General features: G+C 38.0%; 1 protein-coding gene across 1 annotated transcript in view; it reads right to left on the bottom strand.

The window, feature by feature from the left end:
* LOC140240514 (uncharacterized) overlaps positions 1 to 27,001 on the bottom strand; it is a 56,395-nt gene that overhangs the window by 9,856 nt on the left and 19,538 nt on the right. Inside the window, exon 2 of the mRNA XM_072320280.1 lies at positions 12,384 to 12,623. Within this exon, the coding sequence (XP_072176381.1) occupies positions 12,384 to 12,623 (240 nt within the window). The remainder of the gene's footprint in view (positions 1 to 12,383; positions 12,624 to 27,001) is intronic.

The following is a 27,001-nucleotide window of genomic DNA, read 5'->3' as shown; positions in this document are numbered from 1 at the left end:
TAGACCAGTCAGCCCTATCTATTGTAGCAAGCACCAAGGCTAGCCAAATTTTCCGGTGAAGCTCTACGTCTAAATGAAGAAAATTGAAACTTATTAACCAAATGTTTAAGATCAAAACATGTTATAATAGGGAAATGATCAGTTATATCGGATAGAATTATACCAGAATTTAAAATCTGCACAGAATTAGAAAAATATTATCAAGGAGGGTTGCGGAGTGAATTGTAACACGAGTTGGGTTCGAAATTAGTGGGAAGAAAGAGGCTGACAAAAACATTTCAAGAAATTCTTGAGATGTGATGTCATTCTCAATCAAATCAATATTAAAATCACCCATTATGAAAATGCTTTTATTGATAAATAAAGGACTTTTTAATAAATTTGTCATACAATTCAAAAAATCCTTGGAACTAGAACTTGGGGGTCTATAAACAATACCAATTATAATATTCTTACTTTGCGGAATACAAATTTCCACAAACAAATTCTCTACAATTTCATTCATTACATTTAATTCATCACAAACACTAAATTCAATTTTTTTTAGATAAATAAAAAGTGACTCCACCACCCGTCCTGTTTACTCTGTTATTAACAATAAACTCATAACCATTTAATGCATACGGCAAATTAACGTCAAATGATAACCATGTTTCAGTTAAACCTATTACTGAAATTTGTTGTTTATTTTGATTATCTAATAATATCTGTAACTCATCAAAATGTTTATTGATACTCTTTATATTTAAATGTAACATAGAAAATATACTTTGTAAAAAACTTTTGTGTAATCTTTAAACTGATCAACAGTTACATATTTAGAAGGAATTTGAGGGGAGTCATATTCAAAATCAAAATCATTATACATATCTTTTGAAGATGAGTTTACATTATTAGCAATAAGATCGTCAAAAAAAAAAAAAGCTGACGATTGTGACTAATTCCGACTTAATTCCGAAGGGGAGCATCTAAACAGATCAAAGAGTTCATCATCATCTAGGGTACCTTGTATGATTATTGCTATTAAATAGATTATTGTGCATTAACCCCCACCCCCGCCCCATTAGCAATGTACATTTTGTCTTTCTAAGGAAGAACATAATTAAAAGATAAAGGTTGTAGGATTTTGATGACAGTTCAAATGGAACAGATTGTATGCAGAGGTGCACATTCTTTTTAATATCGTACATATTTCTGTAAATGTCACTTTTAGAAACACCTGTGCCAGAAGTGATGCCCACAGAGAGTATTGGTAAGAACAGCTCTTTATTGAAAGTTTCTGCAATATTTATTAAGCTTGACGCTATAGATGTATCACCCACCTTATTATCTATGTGTCGAATGTAGAGATTGTAGCTTGATATATTTATTTGTTCATATTCTCCATGTTCATAGTATCTATTCATGATAAAATCTAATGTCTTGGTTTTTCCTTAATGAGTTTTTATGAAAGACATATCAAAAGATCAAATATGTCGTTACAGTTATTATTCTGAAAATTAAAAATTTAGAAGTCATGTTGGACTTGTGCTGCATTGTGGGGGAACTCCCTTTCTTGATGCTACACACTCCCTCTTTCTAAAACACTCTCTGTCGGATGAACAAAACAATGACAATTCATTTTTATACAAATTTGATATCAAACATTCGTATGCCAAAGCCCGGAATTTACTGAAGTCCATGATTTGGTTGAATTGCTGATTTAATTGTCACTGGAAAGGGTTATCTCTTTCTGGCATGTCCAACAATATTTGAAAAATAATACAGGACATGCACAGATATCTGGGGATAGAACTTAAATGGAGATTTCATCCTGGCTGGTTTTATACTGCTTTGTATATGAAAACAGAAAATTCAGGGAAGTAAATCAGTGAAAATTCAGGAAAATTTGAAGACACACAAACAAGTCATGAATTGTTAAAGCTTAAGAAGTAGTAAAAACAGATTGGCAGCTCTGTGGTGAATAGGTGTTGAACTGCAACGCTCTATTTGGTTTAAACACACAAAAAAGAATTTTAATGTTTTTCTTATTTTCTGAAAGCTAGCTTTCATGTAGGTCCCATCGTATTTCTCTTTGTTCAACCCTATTTCGATTTTGACCAGTTATAATTCCAAAACGTGTTATCACTATGTATATTGTTTGTTTTCTGCACATTGCTTACAAGGTAAAATAACTTGTCTATATCTGTTGTAATATTTATAAATGAGAAGTATGAAAATAAAATGAATTGAAATGAATTGATTTTTTTTTTCAGATCTCTCTAGGTCTGAAACAAGAGTACTTTTCTTTTAGGAGAGGGTTGGGGGAGCTTTCCCTGAGCAAATCACTTTCATCTGTTCCCTAGTATTAATAAAAGGGACAATTGTTGCAACTTTGTATACAAAGCAAACGGAAAGCTGTTCGATAACGATGTCACGCAGAGTGGACAATTTGTCTTACTCACTAAACATTGACAGTTCACACTTTTTAGGAGTGTTAAGTGTTAACTTAAAGTGATTGTAGAAAGCAACCACAAAATCATTTCCGTCTTCCCCACTCTGCAAAATCATAAACGCCTTCATGCCCATTTTTCAAAATTGTGCATCGTCAGTACATGTACTTATTTCAAATTGTACATTGGCTTTCAAATACACGTACACTATCTTTCTAAGAATAGTCCACAAGGTGTGTTCGAAATCTCCCTTCTCTGAGTGTTAAGTTCTTTTCCATTACTTCTGTTTATTGTCCTAGGTATCGATGTATAAATGTCATGTAGTTTAATGTCCCCTTTCTTTCTTCGTCAATAGTTATTACGACAGAAAGTGGCATCACATGCTCACAGTGCAGAGATATAAGGCCAAATATGCCAGGATTCACTGGATTTAACGGAGTCGGCCAACCTTGTGTGGATTTCCCATCGCCAAACTCCTTTAGCTGTCCTCAGTCTAGGAGCTGCAAGTTTATGAACATCACAACTTCTATGCACCACCCACTGCGTAAGTTTGCGTATTTTCCGTGGGATTTCTCAATATTCTTCTTATGACGCTCTATACCTGTAATATTGATAGAATCATCAATTCGCTTGTTTACGTAACAGAGGGAAACAAAGATAAATAAAATATCATTAGCTGAGATCAGAAGAGATAACTTTATTGCCTCAATTTTTATTTCCTATTAACCTTTGTGCACAGTTTTCACTCTTTAAAAAGGGATATTTTTTAAACATTGTCAATACAAAGTAACATCATCGCCGAGGCGGCCTTCATTTCAGTGTAAACGCGCAAAAGGCCAAAATGTGAGGTCAAAATTGGCCTCGCTCTGGAGGTGGTCTCGGCCGTGGTCAAGCCGCGGCCGAGCCCGGCCTTTTCTCAGTGTAAACGCAAACTGGGCCAAATGCGCGGCCAGTTTTAGTCTGGCTTCCAAACCCTCTGCCTGTACTATTTCGCTATTCAGGATATTAACCCCCTCAACGTCGAAAGCTAGTATAATTTAAGGAGGTATTGTCCTGCAAAGGATTTTTTTTTTCCTTCAGCAAAGGCCTTTGCCTGAACGGCGACTTCGTCGCCACGGAATTCAGTTGGCAAAGAGTCTGAAAACCAGTCAATACCAAATTACATTTGTTTACAAGCAGAGCGCCACTACGACAAAATATGGAAAGGTTTGAATTAAAAGCGCGGCCGAGCCCGGCAGTGTAAACGGACAAAATTGCGCGGCCCGGCCTCGCAATTGAGGGTGGGCTCGGCCCAACCCCGCTTCAGTGTAAACGCACAAAAGGCCAAATGCGGGGCCAAAATTGACCTCGCATTTGGCCTCGCTCTGGAGGAGGTCTCGACCGCGGCCGAGCCCGGCCTTTTCTCAGTGTAAACGCAAACTGGGCCAATTGCGCGGCCAATTTTAGTCTGGCTTCCAAACCCTCTGCCCATACTATTTCGCTATTCAGGATATTAACCCCCTAAACGTCGAAAGCTAGTATAGTTAAAGGTGGTTTTGTCCTGCAAAGGATTTTTCCTCCGGCAAAGGCCTTTGCCCGAACGATTACGCTTGTTTACAAGCAGAGCGCCACTACGACAAAATATTGAAAGGTTTGAATTAAAAGCGCGGCCTTACCCAACGTTTTTCCCATAGGTTTCTTTTCTTTCTTCATAGGTTCCTTTTGGCGCACCATAACAAAACACAACAACCCGGACGCACTCCGTCCACACAGTGGGGTCCGTTGCCTCTCCCTCGCTTCTTCTACCATCCCGACTTTGCCACTGTCACTATCAGTGTCATTGTCACTGTCATCACTCAATTCACTCTCGATGTCAAACTCAAAGTCTGTCCGTACAATATAAGGTAAAAATTGGACGTTTTAATGTCTCAGCCGAGAAAGCAGATGCGACTAAAGACAGGCCAGATATTGCATCCGCTCACCAAGAAATACGTGCTTTATGAATGGTGATCTCGATGTCCCGCTGCACTCGTACAAAGGGTTTCGTTCATTCGTGACGGCATATTTTAGGGCTCGAAAAAGACGGCTGTTCCGGAGCGAATATCGGTGAAGCAAATCAGGCAGCTTTAACTCACGATTTCTCAGTGGCGCGAATTATCTTTTAATAAGTCACATTTAAAATCTGTTCTAGGAGACATTTCCCTCTGCTTTGACACCTTCTTTTATATGATTCTATTGATTTCAATGTCTCGTTCACCATACTTTAAGTGCGACAGGTGATAAGTTCCCTACGTCAGGACCATGGTGTCCAAGTAATTTATGATCTATTGAAACAGAGATCTAGGATTATTGAGATGAAAGTCGGATGAGTGGCGTGTGGGGTAAGAATGGATATCAGTACTGTAGGTAAAGAATGCTTCAAATGAAAAAGGAAGTAGGTGTGTGACATACTTAAACATACAGTGTAAAAATGTAATTCTTTTCTTTGAAAATGGGAGTGGTATGATCAAAATAGTTGGATTGGGAGCATATTCTTATTGCTTTCTTTTCTAATAAAAAAGAGTGCTTCGATCTTGCTTTCAGTCAATCAGATGAAATCTGTCCGTGCGAAAAAAAAAAATCTGACCAAACGCTTCATGAAATACCCCCCTCACTCAATGACACAGGATCGAGCTACCTATTAGATTGCAGCGGTACTATGGGTATCTTAACTGTATATTCTTACTACATCTTTTTTTTTTTGTGGATATGTTGGGTACGTTCATAGTATAGAAATAATGACTGCTATGAGGGGCACAGTTAAAATTATGGGCCCAAGGTGATGTGAAAACCGTAACCATGCCCGAAGCGAAGCTGAGGGCATTATGGTTATGGTGTTCACATCACCGAGGGCCTATATAATATTTTAACTGTTCCCCGAATATCAAGCAGTAATTATTTGTTTTATATACCGAAAATATAGATTCCGAAACATAGATACCGATATATATAGATTCTAGTCTCTTTTACAGCACTCGTAATCAACGCTGATCGACAGCGCGGCGGTCGTATTGTTTGGTGCGTACATGAGTGATCTTGTGTGTACTTGTGTGTACAGTGTACGGGGGTTGCGACTGTCTCCAAACCAGTCCGCTAGTCTGTTTTACAGCACGCTGATCGAATGCGCGGCGGTCGTATCATTGGTGCGTACATTATGAGCGATCTATGTGTACGGAGTCGCGACTGTCTCCAAACCTATGTACTAACTGTGACTGTACATACACGCTGACATACACTGACACGCTGACTATGAGGGGCACTGATACACTGACACGCTGACATACACTGTGTACACATAGATGATCACATGTACGCACATTATATGAGCGATCTATGTGTACGGGGTCGCGACTGTCTCCAAACCTATGTACAACGCACCAATGATACATGTACGTACGACCGCCGCGCTGTCGATCAGCATTGATTACAACTTACAAGTGCTGTAAAAGAGACTAGAATCTATATTTTCGGTATCTATATTTCGGAATCTATATTTTCGGTATATGTGACCGTGCACCTCAAAACGAACATAAAGTCGCACACACTGATTTTGCGTGAGGACTGAAAATAAGTGAAATGGGTCAATCTAGCCGAACTTGACTTTTTCATATTTTCTGAAAGAGCGAGTCTTCTTTTACATTATGCTAAAATTTGGTATCATAAAACGGGCAGGAAAGTGTGTTTTTTTTTTTTAGCAGTTTATCTCGAACATTTTTGGTAGAATAGTGTGATTAGGTGTGTCTTTAGAATCCCTTTTTCATTTCTGAAAAACCTTGTCCACACTCTTCACTTTCAACTCTAATAACTTTTGAAAAGATAGTGCTAACTGCTTTGAAAGTTGGCATTAATTATGGACAGAATGTGTTAATGAGGCATGCGTAATTTCAGTTTAATCTGATAATCCCTTCATTGTTGTTACTCTGGTGGTTTACTTCCTGTTTTTTGTCCCATTCATCGCACAGCCAGCACGGTTTGGTAAAGATTAAGCGCTTGAATAGACACTGTACTTCAGAGCCTCTTTTCTCAGTTCACACTTTTCCTGAGTTTGTGCTTTCTTTCCAATATTTAGATAGGTTAGGAGAGTCCATTTGATTTGAGTTATACATCATTTTAAAGCTTAAAGTCTGCTCTTTCAGAATATGGTCTTAACTAAAAATTCATGTCTGGCGACTTTTTGTTTGTTTTGAGGTGCAGGGTCACATCTTCACAAATTATGACTGCTTGATATTCGGGGCACAGTTAAAATCATGTAGGCCCTCGGTGATGTGAAAACCATAACCATGCCCTAAGCTTCGCTTCGGGTATAGTTACGGTTTTCACATCACCTCGGGCCCATAATTTTAACTGTGCCCCTCATAGCAGTCATTATTTGTATAATGTGACCGTTACTCAAATGGAGAGAGGGTGCGGCGATGAGGGTATGCCTCCCAACATGTGTCTCACTTCATCTGACTTGGTTGGGGCGCTAGATGAAATTAGTGGCCCCTTAAGGGTGGGATTTCACGGAGCACGCGAACGATTTGCGAAGGACGCGAATGACAAAATCCAACATTCGGAAAAGTTTTTCTCCGAATGTTTTCCGACAATGAAGCCGAAAACTATTCTTGCGCAATTTGTGGGAAGTTTTCACGACGTATGTGCGAATGTCGTGTGTATCATTGCTAAAGTACAGCATGTTACGTACACGAAGAACACGCGACGAAAATGCGAACAACAAAAAATGTTCAATAATCATGGGAGAAAATGTACCCAAGGAGAGGTGGAAGCTGTCTTGAGTTGAATTTTTTTCTTTCCTCTATTTCTCCTTTCTTTTTCTCTCATTTTTCTATTGTGTGCTTGCCTACATTTTTTTTTCTTGGGACGTATCTCCACTAGTAAAGCATATGATCTTTTTTTTTTTTTTTGCAGTTCCTCCCACACATAATCTTTATACTTCAAATGAAATTTTACATACTTTAGATTAATTTTAACTGTATTCTGCGATTTTTTTTTTGTATTTCAAACATTTCTTTCTCTTTGCTAGTCTTTAATTTCTTTTGGTACTATTGTTGTTAATAATAATTGTTTGATGTTTAGGTGTATGCTACGATTTTTATTTGTAGAAAACGTATAGGTCATACATCCCCCAAACGTGCGCTAAACGTTCGCGAGAATGTCTCAAAAGGTACGCGAACAGTTTGCGATTACGTCGTAAAATGATTGCAAAAACTTCGCAGATTTCGCGTAACATACGCGAGACATTCTCCAAAGTTTCGGAGTCTGTTTGGGGTTTCACGAACATTTTGCGAACATCACGCGTGTCTTGCGAAAGTCTTACGCATATGACGAGGCTTTAAAGACACTTTCGAGAACAATTCACGAGCAAATCACGACCAAGTGTGCGGAAAAGATTCGCAGAAAATTTCAAATTTTTTTGAAATTCTCGCCGAAGTAAAAACGACATTCGCGAACAATATTGACGACCCTTCCGAACCCTCACGTTCGTTTGGCGATCTTTTGCAGACCAAAATGCGAATGCTGGATTTTGCCATTCGCGTCCTTCGCAAATCGTTCGCGTGCTCCGTGAAATCCCACCCTTAACCCTATAAAGCCCAAGGGGGTGGGGCACATTGTGCCCCCTACCATATTTTCGTTTGCCACTCCTACACCCTTAACCCGATTTCAACCAAATTTGGTAACTTTACGTAAAATCTTATTGCGCACATTTTGATGTATAGTTTAGCTATGTCCGATATTGCTGGTTGCCATAGCAACCGTAAACTGACAACCATGTTCGTCAGATTGTGCACGATTTTCTGTTCCAATTTCATTTAACAATAATAATAATGGATGAAGTGGGGGTTTTCTTGGCTGTAATTTGCTGAAGGACCAAAGGGTGAAGTAATTATGGTTGTGAATTACCCTGAAATGGCCTTCTTATTATTTCCTTTATTTTCTATATGTCATACGCATTAAACAATAGATACAATAGAAATAATCGAAAATACAGCATTTTCCAAAGACTACCCTTTTATTTTGTGTTATCTTCACACAAGCGTTGCCTGTAATATCATTTGTTTATCATATTATCAATCTGCAAACTCAAAATTTCAATATTTTGGAAATATGAAATATGATACCAATATATGTATCCATTCCGAGCAATACATCATAGGTTTTAAATATTTCTGTATATTGTAATGAATAGCGCCCCTATAAAAATGTTGACCTTGAGAAACTTCAACCATAACAAATAGTGAAGGTTGACTTGCTTTTCCTTTGTAGTAAATATGAAAATGATTGATATAAAATAAAAACATAGATATCCTTGGGATAAAGAAATAAAAAGAAAAAAACATTATTTTAGCGTATTTCCTATGTATTTCTGTATATTTTGGTGAATAGCGCCCTCAGTGGATGACCTTGAGAAATTTCAAGTGTTGGGTCATGTACAGTATGAGTTGCCCTACCCATGTGCTAAATATGACGGTCATACATCATATAATAAAGAAGTTATATAGGGGGTCAAAATAGCTTGGGCTTTATAGGGTTAAGCTCTCTGGAGGCTATTGGACTGACCTTCAAGGGAATTGATTGTCATGTCTGCACTTGCCACACCGGCGACCTGTGCAATGAAAGACCACTGGACTTGGCTGCAACAACACCAGCAACTAACACAGGGCCTATAATGAATCTTGTGGTTCGTACATCACCCATCACACTTTGAGTGTCATCTCTCATGCACTATTGGTCATCCCTTTGACTAAGTTGACATATTTGTTTCTTTTCTAGCTGAAACCCATCAATGGTTCCATTGCAACCAGACATGGCAGGAGTTGTTCTTTAGGGTTATAGAGAATACGTATTCTATCCACACGGTGTAGATGTCCACCGCCCGATAAAGTTGGGCACAAGGTTGGGGCTGAAAACTCCAAAAAGTGTAGGCCTACGACTCCTAAGTGTTCATGAATTATGACAGCGACATGCAGCCCACTGTTTGACACTGTGTTCTTTCCAATAGGGATGGTATGACACCTTTACCAGAGACCCACTTCCGAAATTATTTTTGTGATAAAAAAATCTGAACTCTTCATCCGCTGTGCGGATAAATGTCGCATTGATTTCATTCTGCACTGTTGTAATCTAAACAACTGTGAAATTACGCTGTCTTTTTCACATCAGTTTGGAGGATTGAAGACAGCAGAGTCAATTGCGTCAATAGATCAGCAGAGAGGTGTCGTTAATGAGTTTTGGGTTACAGGTACCTGCCGAGTTAGGGGGTGCAGCCAAAGTTTTTCTGCACATTATGGTAGTAACGTACTTAAACGGCACCCTTGACGAACATCACGTTGTAACTGAAAGAATTCAGAAGCGTGGCCGTTATCTGAAATGCAAGCCATTACATCTGTGTATAATATTTCAATCCATGTTAAAGACTCTTGTCCCCCCCCCCAAAAAAAAAAAAAAAAAATGAATGTTTGAAATCTGTCACAAACATAAACCCAGTAGTATTCTTATTTGTATAAGCAATCATTTCAAGTGTTTATCGAATATTTTCTCCAATTCATCTCCCTGGAAGAAAGCCAGTTTGGTCATGATTTGTTCCCTGGTAAAACCTTTTTAAGGCGAAGAGCGACAGATTGCGCAATAATTGTATAATCTGTATTCAAAATTGATATCAGTCGCCAATTCTTTAAATGTAATAAATCTTTATTTATTTATTCTTTTTAGGAATGAGATTCACAACGCTTCTCCTTCGGTCAAGTGTTACTTTCTTATGAACAAAAGAATAATGAAAAAATGAATTAAACAATGACTGAGGTCCTGAATAAAAAACAAAACAAAAAAAAAAACTTCAGAAGGAAAACCATCAGTCCCATAGTTTCAGGGGTCTTATTATTGTGCATAGTTTTAAGTGCATCAACACATTCCTGAAAAGAAATTGTAACTTCGCATTTTAATTGCGAATCATTTGATAATTTAGGGGTTAAATCATTTTGATTTGGTGATGCCAATCCATTTAACTCTGTATTTGCCATGGTGGAAACCCCCCGTGTGCCACCTTATTCTGAGACACGAAGGTAGCCATTCTTTGAGAAAGAATTCTGTTTTTCCAATTTATATATCTTCTGCAAATTTCTGTTAAACTGGACATAATAGTGAGCAAAGTTGAAGAGGAATGCCACGCTTTGCTTTGATATGAATTGTATGACAAATCTATTTTTACTTATTTTTTTAATGACCAGTTGTTACATTACTGTAAAGGCACGATTTTTGCACATGGAACCGTAATAAGAGAAACTCGGAATTTGCAAGCTGTATGTAAAAGGAACAAAAGCGCGACAAAAGCTTTCATTGTACCGCGGGATTAGGCGATTTATTGATTATTTTAAGCAGATTAGTGGGTTTGAGCGGAATATGCGAAGTTGGCACGCCGTCGACTGAGTGGGACGTGCGAACATGGCATATAAAGAATTAAATCAACAATGAGAGGGTTTTAAGTGGCATATAACTTTTCAAAAAATGATTCATTTTTTTTTCATCATTAGGTATATCTTTTATGGAATTCAAAATCACACCATCCTCAGTAGACAAAATTCTTATAGTCTTTAAACGCTGATTTTTTTTTTTCTAAATTAATAAAATATTTTGAATTTCGTTCTCCATATTCAACCCACTTAGCCCTTGAACGTACAGTATAACCTTTTTTTTTTCAAATTCATAAAATGTTCTAGCTCTTGTTTACAGTCATCATTTTGTCTTTGAACATCAGAATCTCGATCAATCTAAATTCTTCAGTCTATTTAATAAATATTTTCATGATTACGTCTTTCCCTAGATTTCTGAAAGGAATACTCAATAGCAATTGATCTTAAATGACATTTTAGATAATCCCAAAATATATTTGGATTCATTTCTTGCAAACAGTTATTTTTTATCATTTGTATATGTTCTCGAATCAGAAAAGTATATTATGTCTCTAATGTTTCATCTTGCAATAGAGACACATTAAACTTCCAAAATCTCCGACCCCTTGCTGCATTATTCACTTTAATATAACAAATAATAGCACAATGATTAGTTTTATATCCTGGTAATATGTCACAACATTTCACTTGAGAAACTAAATTTGTGCAATGCACAAATGTTGACCGCCATATATATCTAAATTTCAAAGGATTCTTAAAATCTCCATGATATATGTCAATTAATGATAATTCTTGCATAATACTTTATATATAACATTGACGGCATGAACGCCAACCTTTCCTATCAGTATTAACATCCAATACACAGTTAAAATCCCCTCCCCATTTTATTGACTGACATCCGAATCGTTCCAAATGCACAATAATGAATTATTATCAAAAAATCCCGGGTCATAAACTAGTGATGATAGTGTCTAATACAGATATATCTAGTAAAACAAATCCACCGTCCTTATGATACATCTTTTGTTTTACTTCTTTTTGCTCCAAACTACGAAACAAAACACACGTACCGCGACTATTCAAATTTCCATGAGAGAAAAACAAAATCCCAGGCGATCCCCGCTGATCTTTGCAATCTTGTTCTGTTTCTGGGGTGAAGTGTGTTTTTTTGTAAAATATATACACTATAGCTATATTGACATCTTTATCTTACCACATAAATATTTCCGGACACCCTACCTACAACCGAAGTAAATAAATGAAAAAGAAATCACCCTTTCATTTCCCCCTATTATCTTCACCCTATATCATAACTTACACGTTGTCATTACTCCCTTTTATTTTCACACTATATCATAATCACTATGAACTAAATTTTTCATTTTTAGTAGTATGCATGCATCTTAAGCACTCTGCAAAGCGGGTTGGGCGAAATGTCAGCAGGAGTGAAAGTAGTTTATCCTTGAAAGATGAAACATATATTCTTATTAAAAGTAATGAATAGGTATTAATCCATATTTACCCACAACTGTGATAGTAAAATTGCACGTTGCTTCATTCCCGCTCGAATCTTCAGCTGTAATAGATACTGTGGTATTCCCGACTGGAAACATACTTCCCGACGAAGAAGTAGAGGTAATAGTAAAGACCCCAGAGTCATCGGTTACGTAGGGATCTGACCACGTGACATTAGCACTACACAATCCTGTGTCTGTTGACTGTGTGATGTCGGTGGGACAAGAGATGTTTGGAGACTCCAGATCTAGAAAGCAAAATACAAAGGAAGATATTCTGAGTATCGTTCCGCTCGCGAACGAAATATCCAGAACTTTTTCTTATATTCTTATATTCAACACCACTAACGAAGAAAAGAATGCATTCTCATTATAGCTGTTGGGGACATAAATTTTAGTATTTACAACGGCATTGCCTAAAACTGACAGAAATAATAAAATGACAATACTTGTCACCAACGTCATGACTAATAATGTATTAAACATTTACCGATGACTGTTACAGTCATTACCTCAATTTAAAAAAAAAAAATGTAAAAATTTTTTTGCTTTCATCCCTTGGGGTTCGAACATGCATGGGTCCAAACTACGTCTTTGGCGACAGAGACATCGCCTTTAACTATCTAGCTTTAACACCTCCACGAACCAAGCATGTGGAACGTAATTTATATCCGTGAAGGATAAAACATAACGGTCGCCCATGATCGACACATTTTCAAAAATACAGTTAAAAATTAAAGCAGTACTAAGTATTGCCACATTAATTCAAAAGCAATAATACCATAACATAGGTTTTCCAGGTCAAATATCCGCAATATCAGATCAAGCGTCACATTAGGTAATTCAAAATAATGTCAATAGGGAAATCAAATGTCCACTTAGCAAACCAATATCCTGTAAGGTAAGTAAGATGTCCATATAGCCATGTCAAATATCCACACAATGTAAATTTTCGTGTCACCTCAGGTCAATGAGAGCATATCACGACATTCATATGTGATTCAGATGCCAGGTAAGTAATTTTGACATCAGTTGCTCCAAAACACAGCAAAGAGAATTATCTTTCTCAAGAATATGAAATCCTGATGAATATTATCAGGTGCAGACAACTGCGTTTTCATTCACAGGCAATCTGTCATGACTTTATTAAAACAAAGCGAGTCTCGCTCATTTTTTTTTTCTTTTTCTGAAGAACACGGTTTTTATCTTTATCCAGGGAATTCAAAAGAGTGATGATACATAAATACAGAAATTTGAAACTCGAGAAGCAATTTTGCATTTGCAGTAAAATGGCAGCAAAATATCTATGAACTGCAAGAAAATGAACAAAAGAAGTATCACATATTCATGGTGTGAAGCAAAAGAGTTAAGAATCATTATCACAAAGAGTGACGTCCTATTTTTTATTCTGACCAAAGAAGTAAATAGTCCGACCTTGGAAAATCATATGCTTAGAAAATAAAGATATTCGATGAAATTCCTATAATATAATAAGATTCACAAATATATTTTCTTTTTCGGTTATTATTTGTATGTGTGCAAAGATTTCAATAAATTTCATATTTCTTTTTACCGTAGTCTGGCATTTGATGTTTGCTCTGCAGGCACAAGAACATAAAATTGTAGGCTATCTGAATCAAATTCATTAGCGAAGCAAGTATGATATAGTCATTCCAATGCCATTAGGGAAATCAAATGTCCAAATAGGTATATAAGCAGTCCATACGCGAGTCAAATGTCCACACAAAAGAAATTCTTTCGTCATCTCAGGTCAATGAGAGTATCATGTCGGTCATAGGGAATTCAAATGTTACATAGGTAATTCAAATATCCTTTGACTCGAAAACACGATGATAAGTATTGCCTATGGAGCCTATGCCAACATTATGCAACACAATTAAGGTGACATCACCGAAATAACTTCGTTTCTCTTGTTGATTCTCAATTTCCTATCTAAAAAACAAGAAAACAATTTTTTTTTTTCAGGTAATACAAAAGCAGGACCTTCAAAATGAATGGCAAGGTATGCATTGTACCACTTTTTAACCGAAAAAAAAAAGAAAAAGGGAGAGAGAAAAATGGGGAAGAGAAATGAGGATGGAGGGAGAAGAAAAGAGTTAGAAAAAAAAAAACCCAAAAAGATAGAAATGGTGATAAATGATAATTGGTTATAGCCCCAAATGAAACCGTCCAACTTTCAAATTCCGTCCGACAAACCGGACAGGAAACGTTCTTTAGAAAACCGAAACTTAAGAATTGTCATCAAAATGACAGGTTTACATTATTTGTATCTGAGCTACAGCACAATCGTATTAGGGGAATACAAGAATGGCCGTTCTGTATATATATGAACTATTTCTTTCTATGTATGGGATGATGCAAAATATCACCAAAAAAAGTGAAATAAGACACTGAAGAAAATGAGTTCCTTTATGTTTTAGACAATAAAAGTCTCATGCCAGAAATCTTCATTCTTTCGTATGAAATAATAAATTAATAATAATAATGCTATCATGAGATCAATGTTAGTTTAGCCCTACTGATTTTGTTTGTATGCATTTTTTTAAAAAGTTTCAATAATAATATGTTTTTATCTTGACACCGTATGGACCAGTGTTTGTGTATGTAGCAAGTACATGAAAGACTACTTACTGAGGAATGCGTTTATGCATGTAAGGTTACGATTATTTATATGGTTTAAATAAGCAGTTTTTAAGACTATGGACATTTGAAATCACTATTTCATATTCGATCTCCCTTATGGGACATTGCTCCAGTCATTTGGATACTTATTTGGCTATGCGGCATATAAACTGCCTAGTCTGATATTTGACATGTGCTACATGGACATTCCATACCTACATGGACATTTGAACTGCCTATATATATAGGCAGTTCAAATGTTCATTTATTACCATTTTTATCTTCTTGTTTTTTTTTCTAACTCTTTTCTTCTCCCTCCATCCTCTCATTTCTCTTCCCCATTTTTCTCTCTCCTTTTTCCTTTTTTTTTCGGTTAAAAAGTGGTACAATGCATACCTTGCCATTCATTTTGAAGGTCCTGCTTTTGTATTACCTGAAAAAAAAAAACAGTTTTGTTTTCTTGTTTTTTAGATAGGAAATTGAGAATCAGTAAGAGAAACGAAGTTATTTCGGTGATGTCACTTTAATTGTGTTGCATAATGTTGGCATAGTCTCCATAGGCAATACTTATCATCGTGTTTTCGAGTCAAAGGATATTTGAATTACCTATGTAACATTTGAATTCCCTATGACCGACATGATACTCTCATTGACCTGAGATGACGAAAGAATTTCTTTTGTGTGGACATTTGACTTGACTATGGACTGCTTATATACCTATTTGGACATTTGATTTCCCTAATGGCATTGGAATGAATATACTTGCTTCGCTAATGAATTTGATTCAGATAGCCTACAATTTTATGTTCTTGTGCCTGCAGAGCAAACAACATCAAATGCCCGACTACGGTAAAAAGAAATATGAAATTTATTGAAATCTTTGCACACATACAAATAATAACCGAAAAAAAAATATATTTGTGAATCTTATTATATTATAGGAATTTCATCGAATATCTTTATTTTTTAAGCATATGATTTTCCAAGGTCGGACTATTTACTTCTTTGGTCAGAATAAAAAATAGGACGTCACTCTTTGTGATAATGATTCTTCACTCTTTTGCTTCACACCATGAATATGTGATACTTCTTTTGTTCATTTTCTTGCAGTTCATAGATATTTTGCTGCCATTTTACCGCAAATGCAAAATTGCTTCTCGAGTTTCAAATTTCTATATTTATGTATCATCGCTCTTTTGAATTCCCTGGATAAAGATAAAAACCGTGTTCTTCAGAAAAAGAAAAAAATGAGCGAGACTCGCTTTGTTTTAATAAAGTCATGACACATTGTCTGTGAATGAAAACGCAGTTGTCTGCACCTGATAATATTCATCAGGATTTCATATTCTTGAGAAAGATAATTCTCTTTGCTGTGTTTTGGAGCGACTGATGTCAAAATTACTTACCTGGCATCTGAATCACCTATGAATGTCTTGATATACTCTCATTGACCTGAGGTGACACGAAAATTTACATTGTGTGGATATTTGACATGGCTATATGGACATCTTACTTACCTTACAGGATATTGGTTTGCTAAGTGGACATTTGATTTCCCTATTGATATTTGAATTACCTAATGTGACGCTTGATCTGATATTGCGGATATTTGACTTGGAAAACCTATAATACCACACATAACAGGCATACCTCAATTTCACCTCTCAAATCAATGATAGCACTAATGCACAAGTGATTGCATCGTGCTTTAACTCCCCTTTATAAAGGCCCTGCCCCAATCTGTACCGTCTAAAAAAAAAAAAAAAAAAAAAAAAAAAAAAGCGCTTCCGGGCAAGAGTTATGTGCAACGTGCAAAGAACATTTTTTTTTTTTTTGCTACCTGCAGGTCCCCACAGATGACCAGCACGTGACAGTACCTATGTAGCACGTATCTCGCCCGTAGTCACTCGGAGTTGCACACCTCGCAGGCCACACCACGCAGGTACTTCGCAGTCCCCGTATGTGGCCAAGATGATAACATTCTGTGGTACTTCTGCAATTTCTTCAGAGGAATTCCTTCACTGAGTTGGCAGCTCCCACGCAACTGGCACGCAGGTCACACAGAATACCCGCAAGTAGAACTTAAGTAGAACGCATCCAGCAAATATAATATGCAAACCGCGCCCAAATCCTTGTCCGCCCTCAGAAATTGTCCGGTAAGCTGGAAAGTCCCCACACGCAACAAGCCAGCGTAGCTTGCCCGGAAAGGTGTGACATGGCATAAACATGTTACGGGTAAAAAGGATTTGCGTACGCACCTCCGGGCGACTACGGGTGAGATACGTATTAGGTACTGTCATGTGCGGGTCATCTGCGGGGGCCTCCGGATAGTAAATATTGTTCCTCGCAAGTCGCACGCAAGGCTTGCCCGGAAAAGGTGTGACACGGCCTTTAGACGCTGTCACACCTTTCTGAGAAAGCTACGAGGGGCTTGTTGCATGTGGGGATTTTCCAGCACGCAGGACAGTCTTTGCTGTCGGACAAGGATTTGGGCGAGTTTCGCGTTATCTTGCCTGCATCCGCAAGTCAACCCGCAAGGCTTCCCCAAACACGGTTTGACAAGGCCTTGGGCATGCTCAAAAATTTGTTCCGTTTGAGTTGCGGGGGGATGACCCGCAGAGGTACACGCAGAACACCAGTAGGGGGTCCTTAATAGCGGCAGCACCTCGCAGGTCACCCCCATGCAGGTACCTCGCAGTCCCCGTATGTCTCTCGTATTAAAACCGAAAATCGGTTTCGAAGCTGTCATGCAGGTCACACGGACAACACTGAATACACACAGGTAGCAGGTAAAACGTAAGTACGGAAATCGCCAGCATCCTTGTCAGCCGGCAGAAAATCATCCTGTGTGCTGGAAAATCCCTACTTGCAACAAGTCCGCGCAGCTTACCAAGAAAGGTGTGACAGGGCCTCTAGCTTCCAATGAAACGTGTCAAACATGTATTATGCTCGATCACCAGTGACTGACTTTAAAGAGGAAAGACATATCAAATTGAACGCTTACCATGTAACTGAAGGTGTACCAGAGAACCCACGTTCGAATCCTGCAGGATGCTGTCTTTTTTTGTTTTGTTTTAGGTGATACGCTAACAGCGTAGCACCTATTTTGTTTGTATGTATTGAATCTTCCTTTTTATTCTTCTTCCTTATTGACGAAAGTGAACAAAATATCTCAGCAATGACATGACCAGTTAACATGAACATTTCAGTTAACATATCTCATATCAATATCTAATGACATGAAACTTTTCGCCATAGCTCCTGAAAATGAGCGGGGACCCCTTCTTTTTATTAGGGTTCCTACATATTCCGAAAGGATATGTAGTTACATACATGTACCTTGTAACTAGTGGGGGGCGCCAGGGATTTTTGGTTCAAATTTTTCCAAAAGCACCAAAATTTGGCACACATGTAGCCCAAACCATACTATTTCGATTTTTGATGGGCGCCAAGAAGGGCGCCCTCTGGGGCGGCCATATTGGCAAAATCCAATATAGCCACAATATAGGTTTAAAGGTTACTTGCATTTGAAAACATTTAAGGGTTACAATCATTTAAACAGTCAGGTTAGGAGGTTTTGTGGGTCAAGGAATTCGAATCTTAAGTTGCTTTTCTGAAGTCAATTTTTCATTATAAGGTCACCTTAAGGTCAATTAGGGGTCAAGCCATTGTATTCATAACAGTTTATTGAAAAAATGGTTTGCCCATAGTCAATATTCCAGGAATGCCAGCCTTAGTAATAGCATTGCAGTTGTCGACGGCTGAAAAAAGGCGTATTTCTTGTGAAGGACGCCCTCAGGGGCGGCATATTTCCAAAATCCGATATGGCTGCCACCTACGTTTAAAGGCCAGTATAACAATTAAAAACCTTTTAAGTGTTACAATAATTTGAAAAGTCAGCTTTTTAGGTTTTATGGGTCAAGGAGTTCGATTCTGAAGTTGTTTTTATGGTCTGATGTCAACTTTTCCTTATAAGGCCTCCCTAAAGGTCATTTGGGGTTAAACCATTATATTCGCAATAGGTAATTTAGAAAATGGCTTGCCTATAGTCAATATAGGAGGAATGCCAGCCCTGCTAATAGAATTGCAGTTGTTGAGGGCTGTGGGAGAGGGAGAGGTGGGCTTTCTCACGAGTAACATCAATGTATCTGCTTTCGTGTTAAGATTAACACTAGGTATACACTCATGAATTACGATTAGAACCCCTTTCTGAGAGTAATTAGGTTTAAGGGATCTTAATCAGATCCTTATTTCTCAATTAAATTTGAAGACTTGGCAACCCTTCAATTTCATTTTTAATGATTACTTAAGGTAATTTTTTCTGCATCATTTCAATTATGGCCTGTCATACTATGGCTACACAAGCTTTTAAGTGATGTTCTGTCCAAAGCTACGGAACATCATAGTTCATGTCACAATCATTCCATTAATTATTTTTATATTACAGGCGCTAAGAGGAAATGTCCTCATCGACTGGTTATATTTGCGGATTTCAATATATTTGCATTTGCTTTAATGACAGCCAAAAGAGCTAGTTAGAATTATGGGTAATGCCCTTTCAAGGAATTTTCAAGATTTGATTATTGGATTATTATTTTCATCTTCTTCTGCAAGGAATGCAATAAAAACATGCATATATGAGAAATTGAATCCTATTGCTACCTATAATATATAAATAGTTTAGCAATAAGGGGGGGGGGGCTACTCTCTATATTACCGGCGTCCTTGACGTTGCCACTAACACGAGAAGTGTTTTTATTTCTCTGTTGTATTTCAGGGATCCTCAATCAAAATAGATATTCATAATTCAGATTTGAATTCAATGGAATAATAATTATGAAGATCACTCCTAATCTGGAAGAAAAAAGGAAAAAATCTGTCGTGTTTAAGAGAGTTTTTAGTACATCAGGTTGGCATCAATTTGCTATTTGCTAAATATGCCGTTCAGAGAACATGACGGTCCTGGTGACGCCATGTAGGGAACAAGCATATTTCACAGGTGCCACAGTGACACCATTAACAGGGTACAGATTAGATATGCTATAGTACAACTTTCATGACACCTTCTAGGGTCTATTAAGATGCTATTCAAAGCGCTTGGACGCAAATTGGTATGATATCACAAGACTTTATAAGTTAGTATCTCGGTGGTCTGAAGACTATAGGTTGCAACTCTACTCTCCGCAACATCTCTACGACGCACGTCTCCTGGAGACGAGCCCAATCTCCAGGATTCGCAGGAGAATCGAACGTTTTCGATTTTTGCAGAGACTATTTCCGTCTGCGAGGTCTCCGTCACTGTGGCCATGTCGTGGGGACTAAATTTGTCTGCAACATCTTGGAGATGTCCCCGCATCTTATGGAGACCGTGATAACATAATGGCGATGAAAGGGAGAAGTCGCTGAGAAAAGACGTCTCTGATAAGTCCCTGCGACTGCAAAAGCCGTGCCAACATCCCCGTGACTTCCAAGCAAATAATTTGTCTCTTTGTTTGAAGACGTCTCGGACGTCGCCCTGGAAATCGCGTTAGTTGTGACAGCGAAAATAATTTCTTCGAGACGCTGGCATTGCGACAATGTCTCCTCCCGTCAGATAGGCCCTCAACCCCCACCCCCCCCCCCCCTCGCCACTTTAAGTTTGCAGCAATATCAAAGTACTGACCATGGCTCGTCTGACACCTGCTCTACATTGTGCATTTTCACCTTCAATCATTCATTCATTCATTCATTCATTCATTCATTCATTCATTCATTCATTCATTTCATTACTTTTTTTTTCCATTTCCATGTTTTCCACCTCCCAATGCATGCCTTGAAACAGCTGTGGTGCAGAAGAATGAAATTTGGTACTGAGGCATTGCGGAGAGTGGCTGATAGTACTAGTAATTGCCATGTACCTGTGCCATCTTTCCTCCAACTCCACTCCCTGAAGTCAGGGATCACATCATGACCCATGCTGTCATGATTCCAGTAGAAACTCGCTTGCAGCAGCACTCATCTTCGAAATGTTGATACAGCGCCGCTTGAGCAGATAAGGTGGTTTCTGATGATCTGCTCCCACGTTATGACGAGATGATGCCTACCCTCGTTGACGCTGGCTGCCCCATAAACCTTGTTGTTCATCAGTCCTTGCTGGACATGAGCACGATTATTAAAGTAGTTAATGTGTCAGTGAGCTCTGGTTTGCTGACCCATATTACTTAGGCATTTTGCATGCCACATCAAAGCAAGTCTGAAGTAATGTCGCACCCTGTCAGTGCCTGATGTTGGGCTCTGGAAGAGAGGCATGCTGTACAAGAAAAAGCTGAAAAGTCATTTTTCTTTTCAATACCACACCCACCCGTAACTCCCTCAGATCAAAGAGATTAAAAACAAAAGCACACTACCGAAAATGTGATGTTATGCTCATCCGTGCGATTGTATACTGTTTTCAGAAAATGCTTTCAGAAAACATTATGTCATCCTTTGTAAGGGTATCTTTGCGTAGATCGCATCTAAGTTGTTGGAAAGCTGAAGGGTTGTGAGATCACAATTCCTGTTGGATATTTCCGTCTCGAATCAGGTGCTCAGGATGAGTTGTCCGTCCCATTTATTCTTGGATATCTGTGCGCTGATTAATGAGGGCAGTTCTTTATTTTTCAATCCTAATTTTCAGGAAGCCGCTACGCTCTTCCAATCATAATTTGAGATTTGAGTGGTGCCATCACCATCTCTTGTCAGAGGACTGCACAGTGTTGCTGCGCAAAAATGTTAAGATTATTTTCTTCAGGATCAGTATCCCATACAACATCAATAGGTGTTCAGTTTCCCTAGTCCTTTGTGCTTTCAGTAAAGAAACGGTTTCGTTTGATAAAAAGAGAATAAAAAAAGATTTAAAAAATCCTTCAGCTGAATTGTCTTCACCTACTCTGATAAGATACTGCCATTAAAGGACTTTAATGATCGAATTTAGTTAACTGCCCCTAGAATACTGGTCTGACCTGGATTGAGGAGCTCGATTCCCTGGAAGCTTCGGCCATTGCTTCCTTCAGTGAAGAAGCAGACGCTGTCTTGTCAAGGGAGAGCAGGCATACACCAATTTCAGCAGGAGGAAAATCATATCGCTTGCCAGCTGGAAAGTTATATAATTGGCCATGAAAGGTGACGAGGTGGCTCAGTCGGTGGCGTATGGCTTGCGGTCTAAAGACTTGTGTTCCGGCGCGGGTTCGAATCCCACTTATCTCAAGTCTAGCTGAGCAATAGTGTGTGTTGTCATACCGTCCCCTCTAGTAGAGGCACAACACTTAGCACCTCATCACTTGGATATAAAAAGTGGAAGTCCCTTGTGTGAAAGAATCACAAACCCAGACACATGAAAAGATCCCGAATCGGCATTCCGTTATCGGAAAACTCAAGGTGCATAAACCGCTAAAGTGGTCCACCCCAAGTATACATACAATTGACCGGCTAGTTGCATACGGGCTATCCAGCTATCTCGTCAGAGGGAAAAACGAAGACAAAATAAGATTAGGCGTGTTTATTACCCTCTTTGCCATTGCACCCTGATTCGGCACCTTGGAATAGGATGGCGGCCGCACTTAAGCATGTATATTTGAAACAAAGAAAGGAGAAACTGACCAGAAAACAATTGATAAATAGTGAAAACTTTGCGCGAAGAAAATGAGAAAAGAAAACGAAACCAATGGAAGCCCGTTTTCTATGCTCAAAGATTTAAATATATAAATATATATATATATATATATACATATATATATATATATATATATATATATATATATATATGCATCTTAAATATATATATTTTTTTCATTTGTTTGTCATAATCATTATTGATATGTAGGGGTGTGGAACCGCTCTTGGCCCTTATTGACCATTGAAGGAGTATGGAAGAGATGACAAATGGGACAAAATAGGGGTACCAGTGAATTGCAGTTGAATGCTCACAGACGCCATTTCGAAAAGTGCACAAAATGCCTGATTTGACCCTTATTTGACCTGAGAGGTGATAGTGACCTTGAATTGCAAAAATGATATTTAGAATCACATTCTCTAACCCCGTAAAATCTTCCACATGGGATTCATAACATTAATCAACCTTTTCAATAAAATATTTGTAACTGCAGTTGACCTTTAACCCGGATGGCGGCCATATTGGATTTCACCAATATGGCGGCCCCAAGGGTTTTTAGCCTTGGCGCCCATCAAAAATCGAAAGAGTATGGTACAAGGGACCTATGAGCCAAATTTGGTGCTTTTGGAAGAATCTGAACCAAACGACCCATTTTGAGCCCTTAGGCCCCCCAACTTGCTCCTTCATGGCCATTCCTGTACGTGATTTCCTTTTGTTTTGCATTACATCAACAATTTGTCGAAAAGTATCTATCTTTGGTAGGCATATAGAACTCGACTTAATACATGTATTTCGATGTATACCAGTATTCAAGTTCGTAGAACATCTTTTCGTGAAAATTGGAGTCGAAATTGAGGATTACTTATAAAATGAGGTTGGCATTGCTTTTGGATTAATATTGCACAATACATGGTAGGACCTACAAGTTCGACTGCTAGCTGTCCCCTTTTAAGATGTGTCGATTTTGGGCGACCACTATCTGATGACCCAAAGCGTATCACCTAACTCGTCTTAAAGAGCCTAACTCGTCTTAAAAAGACGAGTTTCATTTTTCGTTTTCAAATCGAATTTCATGAACCTGTTTTGAAATAGAGCAAACGTGTTTGTACTGTAAACAATGACTAAGGGACTATTCAAATTCATGAATTTCTTCCGTCGAGATGTTTTCATTGCAACTGATTGACAAATTGCCCTACATCGACGTAAATAAGCACTGAATTGATCAGTGTTTTAGTAGTAGCCATGATAAAAAAAAAAAAAATCATGGGCGTACATACTCGAGCAGGATTCGAACCTACGACCTCCTGATCACCGGACAGGCGTCATCTCCACTAGACCACCGAGCTTTCGCCCGACAGCAAGTGTCGGTTCTAATCCTTATGGCATGCAGCGGGTACTGCTTTGTTATTCAAATTCATGAATTTCTTCCGTCGAGATGTTTTCATTGCAACTGATTGACAAATTTGTCAATCAGTTGCAATGAAAACATTTAAAAGTACCGTAAGATACGTAGGCCTATTTTCTGTATCAAATGTTTGTTATGAGATAATAAACTGACAAATGCCACTTTAAGACTTTACGGGTAGAAGTTTCTTTCTCCGCAATCAAAAAGGGGAATTTGAAAATGATGACTTCATTACCTCAGTAAATTTGCAAAAGGGACGACACATTGTGATTTGCAAAACTTAATCTTCTTTTTTTTTTGTATTATGATTTGTTAATAGTGGCTGCTAAGGAAGCAATGAGTACTTTGTTAAGTTCAATCCGAAAAACTAGGCTATAAGCATAACATCACTTGCTACGGGGCACAACCGCTAAAGCCGGGGACTCGAACTACGGATCTCGGATTGACATTCCATTGTCTTATTCACTGTGCCGCAGCAGAAAGTATGCAAGGATTCATCGTTCTGATTATGATGTTAAAGGGATTGTATAGTCTTGGTTGAGACCCTTTTTTTTGGGGGGGGGGATGGTTGAGGTAATGACAAACATCTTATGAAATGTGAAAGAGCATGTAATTTCAAGAGAAATTCAATATTTCTTTGATGAATACTGGTTTTGAAATGGCCAAGATTTAAAAAAGAAAGCGAACCCAATAAAGAGGTGGGACCCACCTTTTATTATGATCGCTCTGTCTTACTTAGTGTGAGTGAGTGAGTGTGTGTGTGTGTGTGTGTGTGTGTGATTTTTGATTTCTCAGCCATTCCATTACCGATATTCATCAATAAACTTCATATTCCTCTTAGAACAGTATGCTTATAAATGGTATCTTGGTACTTCGCATAAAAAGTTAAAAGCCCTATCCTTATCTCCACTAACACTATCATACCATCCCTTTAATCATCACCGTGATAATAATACATGACGTTTATTCATGGTCATCAACAAAGACGTATATGCGAGCTTAATAATCAAAATATATTCAGTAAACGAATCATGAAACGTGTCACTTGAAGATGAGTAAGGTGATACGCTTTGGGGTCATCAGATATCGGTCACCCGTAATTAACAACGAAAAGGATGTGCTACAGCGACCTGAGATACGTTCGTGAAGACGAGTTCTATGTACATGTACCTACATAATTGTCATCGAATTGTTCCTGTAATACAAGCCAAAGGGAAATTCCTTGCGTGTGAGCGTGTGCGAGTAAAATCGATTTCACAAAGTATCAAACTGTGTATTTACCAAGAGGTCTTCGACATGAAGAAATTGAAACATGACAATAAAATGTTTTAGGGGTCATCTTGACTTTAACATTAGCCTTTTCAAATATGAATGCTGACCCTTATTTGCATAACTGAGATGGTTATGTCATGTCTTGAAGTCATTATATAATTTGATCAGTTGACACAGCTCCACCTGTACAAGCCTGGAAAAATTTTGCAGCAGTGGAAGCAATGCAGCCTCCAATACAAACATAGAAAATAAAAATACGTGAATAAATTGCGTGTGAGTGCGTTTGGGTGCTTTTACATTACAATGTGATTCCTTTATGGACAAAAGCGGAATTACTTCAATTGAATAAGAAAAGGAAAAAGAAAAGACTCTAATCTTGTCAAGACTGACAAATTAGGTGATCCGATATATTTTGAAATAAGTGATCTAAGTCCTAATCTCACTACACATGTCCCGATCGGTTTCATCTGTGATTTTGGGAGCGGTTGGGCATGTGATGTTGAGATTCTCATCCAGAAAAAAAGAATCAAACCTGTCATCTTGGGTACCGAATTTTGAATTTGATAGAATTTGTTTTAACAGCATTTGCACATCCAAAATGGCGTCTGAAGAAAGAGCCCTTATCTTATGAAATGATTTTCTTGACGTGATTTATATGTTAGCAAAACATGGGGGCAATACGCCAAATATTCACAAAGATACAAGAACGAGATATTTCTTCTTTTTTATCTTTGACCTTACCTTGTACAGCCAAAATGGCGTCTGACCAAAAAGGCGTTATTTTACAAAATGACCCATGAGGTATCGAGGTCCACATGACCGTGTGCAAAATATGGACGTGATACCGCTTACACTGACGAAGCCCCAGAATTAAGTTTATTTGACCTTTGACCCCACCTTCCACAGCCAAGATGGCATCTGAGCAAAAAGTTTTTGTCTTGTAAAATCTTTCTTGCAACATGGTCTAAATGGCTATTTTTGCAATTTTTTTTTTTTTTTTTGCAATTTATGGGAAAGATAGGACATGATTATATTCATCAAGATACAGGATGAAACTTGACCCTAATTTTCCTACCCAAGATGGTGTCTGATGAAGTAGTTGTTGTAGTTGTAAACATATAAGAAATATGGGGGTGGTCAGGTGAAAGGGCCTGCTGTTCCTGAGCTATTGCACAGAAAGTAGAAGATAAATTCGGAAGGGAGAATAAGACGTTACTACACAAAAAGCAAAAATATAAGGGTTTAAAAAAGTAAAAGTAATAAAAAACGAGATATGAAACTTGTCACACTGAAAACGAGTTAGGTGATACGGTGATGGGGTCATCAGATGTCGGTCATCCGTGATCGACAAAGAAAAGAATGTGATATAGCGCAGTGAAGTACTATTTATATATGTTTTTACATTTTCGAGGGCCTACATTATTCAGATCCCCCTTTTTTCTGTCAAACAAACCTATCAAAAATTCCGTGCGTGTGCGACTAAGTTAATCTAAAGATTTTTTGACTACGTAAAGTGCATTTACCAAGTGATCCTCGACACGAGCTAATTAGACATGACAATAAAGTGTTTTAATAACCATCTTGACTTTAACATCGGCCTTTTAGAATATGTCCTTTGACCCTTATTTACATAACCAATATGACTACCTCAGTCTAATCTTGTTATGATCAATTGA

Source organism: Diadema setosum, chromosome 17 (genome assembly GCF_964275005.1).
Source record: "Diadema setosum chromosome 17, eeDiaSeto1, whole genome shotgun sequence".
Taxonomy (NCBI): Eukaryota; Metazoa; Echinodermata; class Echinoidea; order Diadematoida; family Diadematidae; genus Diadema; species Diadema setosum.
This window is presented reverse-complemented; position numbering and strand designations above follow the sequence as displayed.